The following is a 19429-nucleotide window of genomic DNA, read 5'->3' on the forward strand; positions in this document are numbered from 1 at the left end:
TTGTTCTAAAACTCATGCTTAGGCAGAATAAAACAGCTATCTGAGGCAATATAGTGTTTACATATACCCAAATTGTTATGCAAACACAGGAAGACCTATTGGAGCAGAGGGAACAGGCACCGAGAGGCAGCACTTCTCACCACCCCTTGCAGAAAAATGTTTTTCAATGTGGAAAGGGTGAGAGAGGTCACCCCCAAGGAATCCAGCCCAGGATCCTCCCAGCCTTCGCCTCTCCCATCCTCCTCCTCCTCCTCTCAAATTCCCCAGCGCAGCCAGCACGGGTTTCAGAGTTAAAGAGACAGGCTCATTATCCAGCAACATTGTCTGGGGGCTGAATTCGCATGAGGAACCTAAAAAGCAGGGAGAAAGGAGGGAGAAGCTGTCCTGTATGGAATGGGATTCACTGCCTGCCCTGCGCAGGCATTTCATGTCATGCTTCCCTGTAGGCCTGCAGAAAATGAAGCCACAGAAATTAAGGGGAGACTTCAAAGAGCACACAGGAGTACTCGGCATCATTCAAGTGCAATTATTTTTAGATTAAATCCATCTTGTGTCAACATTAAATACTTAAACTAAAAAAATCAGTCATGAACTCTGGAGTCACACCTTTAATTCTATCTGTAGTTGGTACAAGAGAAATCATAGACAAATGTCTGACGAGTCAACTTTAACCTCCAGAGGAAGCCAGAGACTTTCACCAGCCTACATCAACCAAGCTTTCAAAAAGTTATCGCTGATGGAGAGCTAAATCAATCCCTGAAATATATCCTCAGTGCTTGAAAAATGTCTCATTGCCAGTCTGAGCTCCATCACTTTTGCTGCTAGATCACTCTACAGAATAAAAGCTCCCCACCAGCCAGAAACCTCCTCTCCACCCAGATATGTGACCAAGTCACCTCTCAACTTCTCTTTACTAAACTATATAAGCCAAATTTCATTAACTTCTGGCTGTAAGTCAAATTTCTACAGAGCACATATTATTGTTAGCATTTTGAGTCCTCTAGTGTGCCGAAAACAAATCACACACACCAAAAGTGGAGATGCTATTTCCAGAAGAGTCTCACTACCACCACCTCCCCATGGACATCCTCCCCCAGTCACCCCTCAGTGTCAGTCATCCTCCCAAGATAAAGACATTTGCTGCCATCACCCACAGCATCCTCCTAAAGTCATTGCTATCAAAAACCCCAGCTCTTCATCCTATAGAGGAAACCCGCATTCACTCTCTTGAGATGTATAACCTTCCTTTGGCGATATGAAAAGAGTACAATTCAGCTTTAGCAGCCTGCATGTAGCTTGAAGACTCACCAGCAAGGATTTCGTGTCTGGCAGGCTGTGAATGCCACTTGGTTGAGAACACATTCCTGCAGGACACCACCAGAAATGTCCCTGCGGCATCACTCCCCGCTGTGACCAGTTTGTGAGAGCTGGTAGCCAGCAAGTTTTTTAAACCTAATTAACACGTACCAAACTGATTTCATACAGTTCTACAATTTCCAATCAGAATATTGTGCAATGCTGGAGTCAAATGGCTTAAGGAAGTTAACTATATCAACACACAGCATGCGCAGTGAGTCAAACCTGCAACAGCAGCTAAGGTCACGCTTGAGTTTGGAGAGGTGGGGGTTTTTAGTTTTTAAAAAAAGCTATCCTTGGGAGGAGCACATTGCACACAGCTTCTGAGTGCTAGACTGGTTTCTCATCATTTAATAACAGGATTGTGCTCAAGCCATTTCCTACCACAGGACGTTGATTTCTTATCCACCAACTTCACATGCCGCGTCTGGTTGCGAAGCTTGTCATCTGTGTTTTCAACCAGGTTAGTGAGGTCATCGATGATCTCTAGGGAAAGAGAAACATGAGCATTAATCTCCAAGCCCCACAGCATCACTGCTCAACATGCACGCTCCTGCTGGAGGCTCCAAAATGGAAACCAGCTGCACCCTTTTATTTTCCAGTATGACAGACCAGTGATCCACATGCACTGAAAGGTCCAAATCCTGGGAAGTACTACACAAGAGACTTTGACTTCAGATTCAGTGCACTCCTCCACTGCAAGAGTGAAGGAAAAAAATACAGCCTGAAACAGCAGGATCAGTCTAGGTAGCCATGAAGTATAAGATGATGGCAGCCACCATACACTAGCCAAAGTAAGAGAATTAATGCATATGCTATAGGAAATCTGAAATTTCAGTCCCTGGAACAGAGAATCTCAACACTTGGCCATTACATAGTCATTAAAACACATCCAGAATCACCATCTTCATTAAGTGCTTTTGAGAGCATTTGGTGCGGTCCCAACCAAGCGACCACGGAGGATACAGTCAAAGTTCTGCCTTGGTTCAATTACTGAGATGTACGGCTGGCAGTTCTGCTTGCAGCCCAGACGATCCTCTGGGAAAAGGAAAGTGAGCAAAATTTCTCCTACATCTATTTTTAATAGAGGGGAAAGGAAAATTTGAAGCCAACCCACCTTCAACCTCATGCAACTGATGACTTTAATTTTGTCATGGAAATCAGACCAGGTACAAGGCCTACACCAAGAGTGGTTGATGGGTTGGGGTTTTTTAACACTGAAAATTAAAAGGCACATTCAGACACTGAATTTCCTTCTTGCTGATTGTTATGCTCTAATTTTCTTGAAATACACAGCCAGTGCTTCTTGCTGGGTGTATGAATACATCGCGTTTGAGTGGCTTTCTACTCTGCAGGTAGGAACGGCTTTTTTTGTGCATGATAAACCAGGAGGAGGACACCAGCCAAAACCTGAATGCTATTGCAAAGCATCTTGCTCTGGTTACACTTCTAGCACTTTCCCCACTATTGATCACTGTCTTAATAAATCTAGCCTGCCTTTTGAGATCAGGTCGGGGACAGAGCCGTGCCAGCTGGCGGCTGCTGTGCTCTCAACTCATTTGTACTCTGGCAGATCCTAGCACTGCATCTCTGCACTGCAGCGCTTCTGAAACATCCAGGTTTAATGGACTGTAAGCAAAAGCAGAAGTTAGAGCACACAGTGTTCAGTTAGCAAGATATACTAATATACCGTTCATTTTTATGCATCATAACCCTGTATACTTTCAAACAAGAGACTTCCCAAGTATCTCTACTAGAAACAAGGGGATGACACTAAAGAAAGCATTCCTTGTACTTCCAAAAATTCCCTGTGACACTAGAATAAAACCTTGAGCTTGCAAGGTGGTGCCAATACGTGACATTAATTCTTGCAGCTTGTCAAGAACACCTGTACCCCTCTGCTGGCCATCACTTTTATACCAGCACTTGAAAGGGAACAGTTTCCTCTAAAATTCACCTTCCTGCACCAAAAGATGTAAACTATGCAGGGTGCCTATGTCCTCAAATCTTACCAAGTAACAAGCATTGCTCTAGATACAGAGATAAAACCAGTCTGATTATACATACAGATACAGAAAACAAATATAAAATAATCAAAGTTCTGAAGACACAAAGGAAATTTTCAAAGGCATATATAGCACAGAGGTTTTACCCTCCCGGAGAGCTGGGAGATTTAAGCATCATCCTTTTAATGCATGCTTTTTAAGTCTGCCCCACAAGCACTCTACCATCTCCAGCAAATCCCTATGTAAAATGATATCAGCATCTCAAAAATCTTGTACTTTGAAAATACACATCTTTCTTAAAACATGAGCTCCCGATTCATGTCCTGCAGCCTAAACCATCTAAGCATTCACATGAAGGGAGGGCAGAGGGCAAACATGAACTGCTTCTCTGTCTGGGCAGCCTCCATTTTATCCTATATATCTAAACCATTCACCACTCCTGTGGTTAAGGAGCATCACCCCACCAATACTGCTCTATTCCAGACACAAACTCTCTGTATTTGTAAAGTTGTTTATAATACTCAAGATTTTACTGTTCATCCTACGCCAAAACACATTTTCCCAAGTGATGGCAGGTTCTTTATTTGAACTTCAAGATTTGTTCAGTTTGTAGTTCAGATATTAATTCTCCTCCCCCTCCCACCCAACTTTCCCAGGTCTAACATCTGCAAAGCCAACAACATTTTGGGGAAACTTTATCTGTCTTGTGTGATTCAGCACACAGGAAAACCAGCACAATGCTGCCTGCAAAGGCAGGCTTTCTCATGTTTGCCTCTAAATGAAAAAAAGTGCCGAAAGTTCCCATCGTTGTCAAGGACAAAGTGATAAGCATGCTTGGGAAATAAGAGACCTTCCTTTGCCAACACTGACCAGACCCTCCTTGAAAAACATCCTGGTGAACAAGCTGTAGCTAAATGAGAACAAATGCAAGCAGGAAAATTTTCTGTCATCATTTCAAAGCCCAAGGCATTGCAATTGGGATTATGTCTAGAGCCTCTGCTCTCCCATCCCCCTGCACAAGCCATTCCCCTCTCAGTCCAACCAGGAGGAGCCACTTCTGAACCAGAGAACTGAACTGTACAGCTTAGGAGAAGCGTTTCTCCATATCTATATGTCTGTTGATACAGTCAGGTTTCAGGGGAGCAGGCCACTTCACCAAGCACATAGCTCAAAGCTCAAAAAGCAACCAGTCCTTTGTTGTAACGTGCAGTTAAGACCAGAAATGTCGGGGTGCTCATGGCACAACCAGGAGGTCTGAGCAGGGTCTTCCCCTCCGCAGCCGTGCTGGGGTTGGTGTGGGAGAAAGCACAGGGAGGTTCTTACCCCATCACCAGTTGAATCAGGATTCCAGCCCAGCAGGTTCCCCAGACCACAGTGCGCTTGCAACCACCAACACCCTGCAGAGAAACATCCACCCCTCTTCCTCCACCAGCACGCTGTCGTGGTGACACTCAGGTTCAGAGCAGCTCTCAACCTTCATGTACATTAAAGAATTTCTCCCCCACTCTAATGCAAAGGAAACACAACGGAAATACATGCTGTATAAGGCAGAACTGAAAACTAGCAATTAATTTCTAAGGTAGGCAGAGCTGCTGCCAGAGAAAACTAACTCCACGGCTAAGAAAGCCTTTAGAGCACTGACAATCCTACATTAGCTCTCAGTAGGCTCCCGAGGACCACATCTTCTGACAGATGACCCACCTCCAACCCCCTTTGCCCTTCAAGCTGGCTATTACATTCAGGATGAGAAATTTTCTATCACCTCCCATTTACCTGACTAGCCAAGGAGTAAGTTTAAAAAAAACAGAGAAACCTGAAAAAGGGGAAGGAGCAAGGTTCCCCCCTTGGGAGGGAGCAGACGGGGAAAAGCAGGCTGCTGAAGGGCTGCCAGTGACCTTACAAAGGACGTTTCTGTAACACTGCACTGCAAACCACATTTAAACCGGTAACACAAATTTAGCCAAGGTCTTCTTTCAGTGAAGGAGTATCTTGAGGCAGAAGATAAAACCTACCGCACAACCCTAGTATCAAAATCTGAGTAATTTAAGCCCAGCTGAAGTAGAAGTTTGAAGGCTGCTCATCTGTTGGAGATGAGCTCGGACAGGACCTCCTGTATCAGCAGGGACTTCTGCTTGAAAACCGGTGTCGCAGCCCTGCTCGTCCCTGCACGTGTGTCCCTTTGCTAGGGTTGCAGCCATCAGCCAGGGAGGTACGTTGGCTTTTGAGCTCACCAGCAGCCAAGGCAGCCAAACACGCCAGCACAAAAGTTGCAGGTTTCTATAAGAAGGCAGAGGCAGGTGCGCGGGCATTACCAATTCTCCTCACCTCGTCCCTGTGAGGCTGCAGCAGTGAAACACAAACCCATCTCTACAAATCTTGATGCTTTTCCTGGTGATCAAAGCTATAACATTTGGGCTGGAGCCCTCAGAAGGGCAGGATTTCTTCAGAAGCCTGGTATATATCAGACAGCAAAAATAATGGTGGGCTTTACAGATTTCAGATCAATATATATACACCTTAAACCAGGACAAAAATCATGGAAGGTCTTAATTTTGTGGACACAAGCCCATCTTTAGTCCTGCCCTTGCTCCTCCAGCTATGGGACCAGCAATGGAGAGGGCACGGGCAGCCCTTCAGGGCATTGGGATGAATTGCACGCAGGGGATTTACAAGCAAAGAAAATGCGCAATGTAGAAACAGCAAAGTAAGCAGATGACAGGAGAAAATGTAGGCTGATATATTCCAAAATCTTTGACTTTTTTTTGTTAAAAAGCCCACAGCAGCAGTTTTTGATCTTAGGCAATGTGTTTTGGAGCAATGCAGAGCAGCCAGGCTGAGTGTGGGTCCAGGTTGGAAGAGCTGGGAGAAGCATCCCTGTGGAAGAGGCGGGAGAGGCTGGAAACAGCAGCTGTACAGTCAGTCAGCCTCTCCAGTTCCAACATTATTTCTACCTCCTGAGGAGGAGAGGGGTGTTTACTGGAGAAAGCGTGAGCAAAGTGAGGAAAAGTTCCTTCTGTTTATTTTTTTAAAAAAACAAACACCAAACTGATTTTGGTTTTAAAATTTTGCATTAATCTTAAAACGTATTTTTGGCCATATAAACAAATACAAAAATCATTTAATCAGATCTGAACTTGTCGCTGCATCAGCTATCACAGCCAGAAAATTAAATCTTCTAAGCTGCAGCTGAACACAAAGCGCTTAAAAAAAATTGCTCATTGAATTGCTTCACTGGTCACAGCAAACTGAAGCACTATCAATGCCTACAGTCAACTTTTAAAAGATCAAGAATCCACTGATTGACCCAGATCAACAGTAGACTTACAGAGATATGAGAACGTAAGTGTTAAATATTCCTTTTCAAAGTTTTGTTAAAATGGGAAATGGAAAATGAAAAGTGAAGCAACTGGTCTGAACCCTGGATCACAAGCACTTTCCACTTTGCTCTATCATGCTTGGCTTCGCAATCTCAAATGATATCTTAAAGATTGAGAAAGATGATCTTTAGAATAACTCTGAATTAAATGGTTGCATTGTAAGTCACACTAGCATCACATTTTGCTGCTACAGATTTCTGGAGTCCATCCCTTTCCACGTGCGTGCGTTTAGAAGGACTGTGCTAAAAGTGACTACCAGAATGTAAAAACCTTTCCTGAAATCGCAGTGCAACAACAACCTGACAGCAGCGGTAAGGGTGTACTTATAATACATCTTTAAAATCACATCTGCTAATAGCTAGAAAAATAAAGATTTATGCAAAGCACATGAATAGAAGACAGATGATTAAAAAATTGAGCAGAAGAAATTATATGTAATCCTAGGAATTTCTCAGAAAAAAAGTTCATTCTTCATACCCTTTTTCCTTTGAAGACTTTGCTGCTGCCATGAAAATCAAAAACAGTTTTATTTCCTACGAACACTGGTGCTTTCTGTAAAAACCTGGTTCTGCTTCTCTCCAGCCACAGCATGGATAATTTCAGCATGTCCCATGAGATGGGAATCCCACCCGTTAGAGCCGTAAGTCATCTCTCCGGGAAACTGCCATACATCATGCTACAGCTGGTCTCTTGCGCTAAGGGCTCGCGCAGGATGGGAAAGCAAACCCTGAGCTGAACCCAAGCCAGGTGCTGGAGCAGTCTGCTGTGTCCAAACGGATCCTTTTGCTTTTTTCCTTTATTCCTCCTCAAAAAGGCTGCAAGCTTCAGGCACTGGATTTGCCCGCAGTCCTGTTGAGCAACACAACAGAGACCACAGGTCCTCCATCACAACCACCATCTGCCTTTCCCATATTCCCAACTTCTCTGTTGACATTTCTAACAATGCTTCCTATGGGTTTGAAATTGGACTTCTCTGGCAGCCCCATCTTCTGTGTCAACTCAGCCATCAAGTCTTTCTACAGCTGGTCAGAAGTTTTCCAAGGGAACAGTTTCCACTGGAAAACCATTTGACAGATGATAAAAACAGTACATCCCAGAGCGCTCTGCACGCCTGGACCTTCAGTGTTTTACCTCCTTGATGATGCCCTTTATGCTGAAACACGTCCCTGATCAGCTTGAAGCAAATAACCAGCTTTCAGCTTGCAAATGAAATTCTCAGTTTTGACAACAAAACAAGAAGCCCAAACGTCTCCAGAGCACAGAAGTCCCTTTTCCAGCCCATTCAGCCACTCCACCTTTCCTCCCTTTCCAACCCCAGTGCCAAGACCCCATCAGTGCCTGGCCAGCCCCGCTCTACCCCAGCAACACTGAAGACAGAGGAGCAAGTCAACTGCTAGGTCATGAGATCACACTAAAGACACAAAATTAATATTGCATCTTTCTCTGCAGGGACTAAACAGCAGCAAACTATGCCAGAGTTATGGTGTGTGCATCAACACTGCATGTTTTAATCAGGAAAGGTGTAACTTATGAGATTACAGGTCACAATATGAATTGCAGCACACAGACATGGAGGAGATGATCCTATGCAACAGCTATGGATGCTGTTGCTCTCATCACCAGGGCACCATGAACCAAGCCACCAAACACTGGAGTCCTCCTTGCTGTTTCTCCCATGAAGGAGCTCATGAGAAAGCAAGCCAACTCGTTATGGAGAAGTGCGAAGCAGACCATTAAAGGAGTGAAAGCCAGGCAGTGGCAGAGCCAGAGAGCTAGGCCGTTTTGAAGAACAATGTGTTTTATTTTGCAGGAAACCATGTGGGTTTTTTCCTACTCCTTCACCACTCAAGAGCAGGAAAATGATTTGGTTGCCTTTCCATCCAAAGTCTCCCTGTTTCTACCCATGTCCCACATAGGTGCACCATCTTTCTAAAGGCATGGAATTTTTTTTTTTAATCATTCTCCTTAACTCATGGAGTTCCTAGGAAAGATGGCCATCTCTTCCCATGAAGTAGAACAGGCTCTTGCACAGCCAGAGTTCTGCTTTCATACATGACTTTACCCTAATTGATTTTTTTTGTTTATTTAAAACATGTAAAAAGCCCCACTTGGTTTTGGCAACTCCATCTTTGAGTCACCCTCATTCTGTCTGTAGAGAAGAAACCCAAAAGCCAAGTGAAAACAGCCACATGAAATACAGCACAGGCAGAGAGAAGCAAATCTGGGCTTTGGTCGCAGTTTAGCAGAACAGCGTTGCTGACCAAACATTTCCTTGGAATTGTTTGGATTTTCCATGGATTTAAATTTACAGATCACTCGATAGTATTTATCGATGAGTAATGCATCTCCACGGTATACCCCACTGTGAGTCATGGAAGACTGCAGTCAGCCTTAAGAAAAACATATAGAGAACTAAAATCCATAATGTTTTATACTACGCAAAAAAATTACAATAAGGCTGGAATTTAGCAGAGAAGCCAAGCAGGCTTTCTCTCCCTCCTTCAGGTCTCCGGTGCCTCAGGAGAAGAGCTAGATACCAAAGAAATTAATCATATATTGAATGCCAACCTCTATATGTCCAAACCCCGTAATTACATGTTAATAAGAAAGCAAGCATTGTTCAAAATGCCAGTAGTATGAAATGAAGATTGCAACTAATATAAGTACATCAGAAACCTAAAGAACCTTAGCACGATGTGCCAGCTGTAATGTCAAGGCAGAGTGAAAAGAAAAAAATGCAGTAAAAAATACAAAGCCAAGAATCTTAATTTCTCTCCTTCACTGCTAGCCGTGCCTGGTTTTGCAAGCTCTCTGACATGTGCAGCTCTCCATGCCACAAGCAATTTGTTAGTGCAGTCATGGGCTTCTCCTCACTGTTCAACTCCAAGGTAATACTCAAAATCCCACTGGTGTTCATGCTGATCCAAGCTCTGTGCCGCTCAGGACGCCGGGACACCGACACTTTCTGCTGTGACGAGTTTTGCATTTCAAGCAAAGACCAAGATTCCTCCTCCCACCTTCCCAAATTTAACTGATGACATTTAATCTCTTCTTTGGCAGAACTTCATGTAAGTATTAAAAAAACCCAAAAATACTAACTTCTCTGAGGGAGCAAACCAACTTGTTCCTCTGTGTTTCTGCTGTCTCACTCTTTGGCTCCTTTAATTCATGGGGGCTTGATGGTCCTTGGAGAAAATCAGGTTGAGAAGACCTTTTGTGGCCTCCTGCTGAGAACGTGTTTTACGACGTGCCACGTGTACGTAGCAGTCCCAGTGGTACAGGGAGGCAAGAGGGGATCTCACCTCCCGCTGCTTCCCCTGGAGTTCTGCTGGGGTCCCGGTGGCACAGAGACATCGCTCGCCCTTCCCTGTGTCCGCACTGCCAAGCAGTGGCTCTGCTGACCAAGAGAAGGGCAGCTGGGCGGCAGGATCTCCAGGCAGAGTAGGGCAGGAGCTGGCAGGCTTGGTTTGTGTCCAGGAGAGCAGGCGGGGAAGGGCAGTTCTTCTCCCCCACGCAGCCGGTGACCAGCTCCAGCCTGCCCTCCATGCTCAGGTTAGTAGCTTGAGGCACTAGATGCATCAGCTATTGCAGCAGAAGGTCCTCCTTCTCCCAACATACCCTGTGGACTCCAGGCCATGCCAGCTCTCCGCCCTGAGGAATCCTTGCAGGGGAACAACTCCTTCAGGACCAGGATTGCTCCTGGTTCCCTGAGTTCCTGGTAACAGTGGAAAATGCACAGACTGAAAAGAACAAACTGCTCCAGAGTCCTACAACCTCTGCCTGGCCTTTGGGAAGGGAAGAGCAGCCCAAGCGCCCAGCTCAGAAGGCCGAGGGCCAGCACATGCCTCCAGCGTATCCCTTTCCCACTGCTTCACCAAACCTTCAGCACCTTCAAGGGTAACACTTGCTGAAAGAAGAGAAAGCTATTTGTTTTGCTACAGAAAACCTTGCCATCTGCTCCAGGGACTAAGAGGACACGTCCAGGATCACCGTTTCCACCACACACCACCCTTCACACTGCAGCCAAGCAGCCTCACTCATCCATTCCAAAATATACAAGATTATATTTGGGTCAAACTTTGATACCGCCGAGCAACACAGAACACTTCATCCTCTCGAAAGCAGGTCCGGAGGCAGCAGAGGGTGGTTTGAAAATACATGGCGGTGACAAAGAACCATCCCAGGCCATCAGCTGTGGTAGCCCTCATCAGATCATTCACAGCTAAAGAGCAACACTGAGAAAACAAACAGCAGTATCGATTCCAGCAAACACAGTTATTAGTTAGAGTTGTTATTTTAAAAGCACATACTGAGAAGTTTTCCCTTTTCCAGCTGCTTATTTTGTTTTATTCGAACAAAACCCATGGACATTAATTTTAGCTGTACTTAATTGAATAATTTCTCTGGGGAATAGTTCAGGGCGAGTTTTAAAGCTGCCTGTTTCCAAGAGCCATTACTAATTGGCATATACCACAGTGTCAGTGTGCCAACCAAAATAGTACGCTTTAATGTTACTGGAACTACTCTCAGTCCAGATGTGTTGAGAACTCCCAGTGATATAAGGCAGGCAATAACTATATTCACATGATATGGTATTTTGAGTATCCTTCCCCAGTTATCTGGAAGGAGATAATAGTCTCCTTCACCAGAAATATTCAAGTGTAAAGCCAGGTCATTTGTTCCTCCCCTTTACTCCCAACAAGTGACCTTTCCTTTTTATTTACCGTGTTTAAAGCAGACCAGCACAGTTACCTAGTTATCAAATGCACATTAATATTAAAAAAAACAAACAAACAAACAAAAAAACCCAACAAACCCTCTTGCAAGAATTATAAAAGGTTGCCTCTGATTTACAGCATCCACTGAAGTCACCATTGCCATACACCCAGTGCACTCTGGTCAGTATGTGGCACACCAAGCCCACAGCAAGCGCTGGCTCCTTGTACTTGTAGTCATCTCTTATTTTTATTCAAATCTAAAATCTGAGTGCTCTAGCAACAAAACCAGAGATTTTTAGGCCAGACTATCAAAACTTCCAGCAAAATCTTCACGTTATAGGGACAATAGCGTTAAACTATTTTTCTACAGACTCACTTTGAGAGAAAGCAAGGAAATACTGCTAACAGATAAAATAATCTTAAGTTCTGCATCTCTAGGAAAGCCTGGAGCACTAAGAGACTGGAAGCCTACTTACATTCATATAACAAAATCCTGCCAATCAAAACACTCTTCCTGTTATGATATGTTTGTTTTCTGCAAACTTATAGCAAAAAATGAAAGGACAGAAGCTAATTCAGACTCTGTATTAATTTGTTTTCCCTTTATCCAAAATCTAAGCAGGATTATTAAAATACTGCCTTCAGAAATTCTTCATAATATTCACCCCTACATTCTTTTGGTAACTCTAATTTATCCCAAGTTTGTACACCATTGCAATACTTTTCCACAGATGTCAATAGCTTTAATTACAAATATGCATCAGTTGCCATAATTACACTAGGGTAGACGGTATAGCAATTCCCCATAAAATACCACTAAAACCTGGTTTTTAGTTTAGGTTTCTGGTCCATTACTCAAAAAAAAAAAAAAATCACTTAAGTTATACTCCATGCAGCTGTTGTCACTTTAAGATCTACTTGACAATTACTACTTCCACACTTCTTAAAGTGTGGACCCATCACAGTAATGTAATGTAATGTAATCCTTGTGGGTACCAAAGAACCAGGCCTTAGACGCACTGAAAAAAAATAAATAAATAAAAAAAATAACACAGTGAGACAGCATCTCATCTACTTGGGTCACAGCCACCTCAACCCAGATATACACCTTTCTTCCCCGAGATAAAAATCAATTCTCAGCCATTTTCTCAACTCTGAGAGTAACTGTAGTTAATGCATCTACGGGCGGACTCTCTTAAAAGCCAGCACGTTGCCTACTAAGGGTTTACTCACAAGAGGTGCTCCCCATAAATCCACCCTCGCCTTGCATGCCATCCGTCAGCCCAACAATACATCACGACTGCCCGACCCCGGGCCGGCCAGCGAGACGGGGCTGTGAACGTCTCTTTGATGAACTGGGGCTGTGAAAGATGCCGCAGCACGCTGATGGATAACCCTCCGAGGCCGGCTCCTTCCTCCCGGACAAAGGCCCCGTCACTTGGGAGTCCCGGCAGAAGTTTCCCAAGCACCTTTGAAAGAAAAAAACCTCATTTCTCAAAACCTGCCTACGAGACAGCTCCAGCTCTAAGGCGATTTAAAGCGATGATTATAAATGGCTAATGTCATTTTGTCCCCACGAGAAAAATCACCAAATTGTTTGGCTTTGCTGGGAGCGAGGCTGAGCGGAATCACCCTGCTCTGTGGCAAGTGCCTTCAAAGAAAGAAATACTGAAATTCCTGACATGTCTAGCAGGCTGCGCAGGATGTATAAACTCATTCCTACACAAATTAAAGAAAACTCAATCCAAAAAGCAGGACCGATCCATTCCTAAAGTGTTAACTGTAACACTATTTCCAACCCACGAGAGTGTCCCACATTTTTTACATTAAAAATCTTAAAAGTTAGTGAAACACTTCATTGCTGCCACGGTCCCTACAACTGAGAATAATTCAACAACTGGAGATTAAGTGCTCTCGGTTTCGAAGCAGACTAAGGAAGATTGGAAAAAATGACCAGCAGTGCTCTTGCATAGCTGGAGACCAAAAATATATTACATGGACTGCAGTTTGAGGAGCAAAAAGGGAATATAACTCAATGTGCTGATGTGATGCTGACTTTAGTGATTCAAGCTTAAGTGGTGTGTTCCTTTCCTTCCAGTTTCAGTCATTTAATGAACGGGCAGTGCCACTCTCAGGTGGTAGACACGCAGACCAGTGACCTGCCACATGCCGGAGGGTTTCTCAGGGTGACTGACACAGTATAGAGCTCATCCCCTGCCATTAACCCTTACCCTTCAAAGGAAGATGGGGTTTGTTGTTTCTTTTTTTTTTTTTTTAAATGAAAAGGCACTTTAGAAATTTGACGAGCACCCTTCCCCCAGACAGGCCAATCTAACCCTACAGTCTGTCTCTGAAGGAGCGGCTCAAACACCATGAGCTCCTCATCAATAACCTCTGTAGCACCCCAACATCACACAGCAGCAGATGCAAAATTTACTTTAAAAAGATTCCACTGGTCAAGTCCTGGCCCCTGATTATGGGAAGGTGTCAGATGGGGCTAGGAGTTCACATAATCTTTTGAATGATCTTAATGTATAGCCCTAAGGAAGATGCCCTTCAGCGTGCCCATACCGAAGTGAGGCAGATCAGTGACGGCACGCTGGAACACACCAGAAGGGGTCATGAGGCCAGGTGGAAAGATCTTCCTCACCAGCCCATCCCTTATACCCATAGGAGCTGACAAGAACTCCAGGAAAGTTCACCAAAACCACACTCAAAACGACCAACCACCTCTGCCAACTGCTAAAAGCTTACTTCTACCAGCCGACAGGTACTGCCAGTCTCCTCCGCTCTATACATCCGCAGTCAAACCTCTTCTAAAATAACTCAGTCTCACCGGAGCATTAAGAGACTTGTTCAATTCTGCTCAAGGTATTTAGAGAAGAGGAAAATGCAGAACCATGTATTAGTGAGTTGTCAAGCCTGCGAAACACAACTGCCATTTTAATAAACATTCAGGTTGGTAATAAGCCAAGAGAGCATCACAGTATTCACCACAAGAGCATCATGCTGTGGACAGCTGCATGGCATTATCCTCTTGGATCACAAACGAGGAGGAAAGCCACTTTAGAATTGGTCTACCAATCATGGGAGGAACCAGAAAACTTGCAAGTGCTTCATGGTTACAGTATTGAAAGCAGCTGATAAAGCTAAGGTCAACCCAGGCACCTGGGACTGATCTCCAGCTGACATACTTCATCAAGCTCTACTGGAATCAATGGTAAATTGACTAAATTAGCAAGAGGAATACATCATCTAACAACATGTTCAGAGCTGAGCAAATACCAGGAATCAGATGCACTGCAGTGAAGGACCTCCTCTGATATTGCTGGAATTATTTGCATCCTACCTGCCCAGTCGTCTGCCCAGAAGTCTGAAACAGACCAAAAGCAGAAAAAGACATCACTTGAGTTGATGGCTCAGAAATATTCCATTCCAAGTCTGCAGTCATGGAAAAAGTTCAGATTACTCAGAGAAGAGGTTAAAACAACAGAAAGGGTGGAAGAAGAACTTCCACAGATAAGACGACCTCAAGTCTATGAATCCTGGTTAGCCTTAGCTAATGATTTTCTTTCTTCCCACTTCCTTCCACCAAAAGTTGTGCCAACTTTCCACATGCCCTCCCATGGATTTTCTGCAGATGTGGCTGAACACTTACTGTTTAGCGTGGCTCTGTGCCCATGGATTTTTGCAGAGCAAGGAAAGGCTCTTATACAGAGGGAGCCCTTATACAGCTGCTCCACTCCTCTATGATTTTCTCCTTTCTACAGTTCATTTGTTGGAAGGACCAAAAGTGATTAATTGGCAAAAGCTGCACAAAGCTGAGGGTTTAGTGCCACTAAGCAACATGTCTGTAAGACACTTCAGAAGACCGTGGCTAAATACTGGTTTGATCTCGATGCACGAGTTCTGAATTCCTGTGTGACGAACTCCAGCACAGGAAGGAAACCTTAAGCCTCCACTTTATCAAGCTACACAAATACACAGTTTATCAAACTGAAGAGATTACTAGTGCTTATTGTGCTTCTCCTGCAACTGTTTGCAGAAGCTGACTGTTTGATCGCTCTCAGATGTATGGGAACAAATCAGCATACTACCTTACTGCAGCAGCAGCAAGAGTACATACTTCAAACATTTTCTCTAGCCAAACTACTTTGTTTCAAAAAAAAAAAAAAAAAAAAACAAACCACAAACCAAAAAAACCCCCAAAACCAAAACCTAAAACCAAAACAAACAAAAAAAGGGAAAGAATGTGAATACATACAGGACAAAAAATTAACTCCTAGCTCTGTGTGTGCATTCTCAGTCATTATTTCCAATTACTCAACTTACAACATCCCACTTAAAAAAAAATACACTGATACTACAAAAGGCACTTTTAGCCTAGGGTTATTTTTTTTTCCTAATTTTTAACTAGGAAAAATGTAACCCATTTTTGTCATTTGTTAAACCCTTTTCTTAGCATACTTGTACTAATCTGTTGTTGCACAACATGGTAAAAAGACAGAGATCTTTCTGACAACAACAAATATCAAATGGATATACAAAACGTGCCTCTTCTACTTGCAAAATCACTGGTCTACAGAGGCTTCCTAAATCTGATCAGAAGAGAACACCAATCAGATTATTAGTGCCAAATAAAAAGCCACAAGCTTTTTACTTTACAACCCCAGTTTCAATAAATCACAATGCAAAGCTCTGCCATCTCTACCCCATTATATTTCTTAAGGCAACTTGAGAAAGACCTGCCCTATAAGATCTGCCCTTTTTAACTTGTGAGGCTAGGAGTTCAATTTTAAGACATCTGGTAGTACAGGCTCCTAATGTCTGCTCTTTCCATATGGGCTGGGAGAAAGTTATAGATGTTTTCATCTTTTCTTTGAAAGGACAATGAACTCTTGCTGCATCATTTCCAACCCAAATAATTCTGAAACCCAAACGGATATTAATTGATAGATGCATTGTACAAATCTTCACGAGCACAAAAGATCAGATTCAATGGTTTGGCTGAGGCCATTATGTTTCTCTCTAAAAAAATGTTTTGGACATTAAACACCACTATTATACCCTTTTCCAATTCAGTCATGCTTTAGAGAATCCCCGTACTCTGGTCAGACCCTTCACCCCGCAATGGGGACGATGGTGAACAGCCGCTGCAGCAGACCCACACCACCTGGGCCTTCCTCCACGCACCCTGAAAACAAGGATAATCCTATTTATAAGCCCCCTCATGAAACTGGGGGGGGGGGGGGGGGCAGTTTGTCAAATCGTAAAGCGTGAACTACTGTCTTTACTTATGAATATTGGGGAAACACTGTCATTTCCAAGTAAGCACCCACAGTTGTCCCCCCATCACTACACATCTTTTAGCAGAAGCAATACCCCAACCATTCTTTAACCCGCACAAATTACATGAAGATGCATAATTTGATTATTTGATATTTTCTAAAATCTTATGAAGCTTTTGATACGGGCAGTAACAGGTGCACTGAAAGCCGAAGGGTACCTGCAGCCTGGCCAAAGATGACACACTTTCAAATCTCTGGATTTTGAAGTTTCACACCACCAGCTAACAGCAGTATTTCAAGACTTCAGATGTTCGGTTCTGGGCCTCAATCTTAAATTATTTTTTCAAATGCTCTTAAAACACATTTAATCCTTTGTTTTCTTTCCGTGGAGAAAGGTTTCACATCTGGACTGTCAACCTGCATTCCAAAGCATTAGCCTGGCAAATTAAAGCAGCTGAGCTGTAAATCTCCAAGAAGAGGACTTGTCATGGAAATCGCAACTCAGCATTAACTATGAGCCCAGTTCAGCAAGAAAGCCAACATAAAAAGCCCAAACAATGCAGGCGGCCTCAAGACAACTTTGAAAATGAATCCTGCTGTCTGATAGAGCAAGCTAACCTAACTTAACCAACCCAGACTTGTAGCAGCATCTTTGTACCTGGCTTTAATCTGAAACAGTCACAGAAGAGCCCATCAGTTATGTAGCTGAATTATGCAGATCATTTTCTACAACCAGCACCCCAATTTGATGAGAAGACTGCAGTTTTCAAATGTACCTTGTGAAAGTTGAATGCTCAGTCCCCATTAACTCCAAGAGAGCCGAGGTCCTCGTTCCCTTGGACTGCCACCTCTAATGGCTCTCTTCTAGGTATGAATTACACAAGCAGTAAGATAGAAAGCAACCAGACAAGTTCCAAAGAATTAAATTCTTCCAGCCAGACTTCAATGGAAATCCAAACGCCAGCAACGCTGATGCAAAGTGGAACCAGCAGCAAAAGGGTGCAGAACGGTAAAAATGAAAAATAGAAAAATCGTGATCTCCCCAGTGCCCCAGGATAACGGCATGTTACTGAAGTGTCTCAGCTAATGTAATAAAAAAGTGTTAATGTAACATTTTTTGATCATTGCACCATTTATTTATTCAGATTTTCACATTTATAAGTTAGCTGCTAAAAAGAATTCCATTTTTGCTATTAATTTTTTTTTTTTTCCTTTAGAGGGAAAGCAGTTTTGGAAAAAAACAACTTAAAGCTTAAATCAGCTCTAGAGCAGCTTGGAAGAAAGGACTGGCTGATCCACAGAAGACACCTAAGGAACAATGGTCTGGCTGGTTAATTCTTCTGTCAGCACTCACTTCACAAAACACTCTGCAGTCTAACTCAATTACTTTTTATACTTTATACTAAAGTACTTTATTAAATCTCTCTTCCTACCAAACATACAATGCAGAGCTTTGTGTGTTGAGGTCTTAAGATTTTGTCATTCTTTCAGCTCTAGTTCCCTGCCTGTGTCTCTACTGACCTATGCCACACCCGGTATGAGTTCACCTCTTCACCTTCACTGCTGAACACCATGGCCTCTTACTTTTTCCAAAAACTGGACAAACACTCTACATGATCAATTCAAAACAGTTCTTCTGTTGAATTAACAGCGTTACCACAACACTCTGCTGCTGCAGGAAGTCTGCCAAAAAACACCCTTATCCTATAACGACCGTAACTGTTACATAGCCAGCTTGCTAACATGTACACTTACTAGAACCACATTGAGTCTTTCCTGTCTGGTTCCTGAATGAACAAGAAAACACATAGAAGTTTTGCCCCAAACTAAGACGAGTAGTATGATACAAGTACTATGATACCTGTACCTTGATACCTAAAGGAAAAACATTGCATAGAACCATGTTATTATCTACCCACATCACTGCTATCAGCATCCTGGGCCACCAGAACAGCTTCCTCTACTATTTTTGTGATATTATCTACCAACTTTTCCCGCTCTGCCCCCCATCTTGTACCCTCCACCTCCTGTCCACCGACTCGGTGAGCTCCAGGCTAAATGTACATGCGTATCCATGTCTGATTTCTCCCAAGGGCATCAGAAGCGAGAGGTCAGGGGGAAGAGACAACACAGGCTGCACCTGACTCCTGCCTTCCCCGGAGGTGATCCTGCCGTGACAACGCTGTGTACATCCCTTCTCTGGGAGGTGCTGGAGGATTACCCTGTGTCTTCTATCTGCAGACCTTTCAACAAAAGACACTATTATAAGATTAAAACCCAGCTGAAGTAATTGTGTATGGAAATTCCTTTTATTAGGGCTGTGGATCGAGTCTTATCAGGTTTCACAGCTCAGAGAGCGGACTCTGGCAGCCAGGCATGTTTGTTAATAGCTATTCCAGCTGCGGCTGACTATTTTTGCTCACCTGTTTTTTGTCACACTGAAACAAGACACACCACCATGTTCTGTGACAGATATTTTCGTTAGAGTAACACATTTCTCCTTCATCACTTAATATCAAGTGCTCAGCATAATTAAACTGGTTACCACAACACCTCTGCCATCCAGCATGCAGATACCCCATTCACTGCTCACAACACCAGAGAGCTGTAGCTTACTCCTGGCACAGGTCTCAAAATGGAAAAAAAGCCAGATAAACCACTAGAAGAGCGTCCGCTCCAGCCTA

General features: G+C 43.5%; 1 protein-coding gene across 3 annotated transcripts in view; it reads right to left on the minus strand.

Moving 5' to 3' along the window:
• Window positions 1-19429, minus strand: part of STX8 (syntaxin 8) — a 112599-nt gene that overhangs the window by 43902 nt on the left and 49268 nt on the right. For all 3 annotated transcript variants that reach the window (XR_011327181.1, XM_069798889.1, XM_069798888.1), the window contains one exon: window positions 1741-1842. Coding sequence is in view for 2 of the 3 variants with exons in the window: in XM_069798889.1 (XP_069654990.1) it covers window positions 1741-1842 (102 nt within the window). In the remaining variant the exon portion in view is untranslated. The remainder of the gene's footprint in view (window positions 1-1740; window positions 1843-19429) is intronic.

This window comes from Haliaeetus albicilla, chromosome 12, assembly GCF_947461875.1.
Source record: "Haliaeetus albicilla chromosome 12, bHalAlb1.1, whole genome shotgun sequence".
NCBI lineage: Eukaryota > Metazoa > Chordata > Aves > Accipitriformes > Accipitridae > Haliaeetus > Haliaeetus albicilla.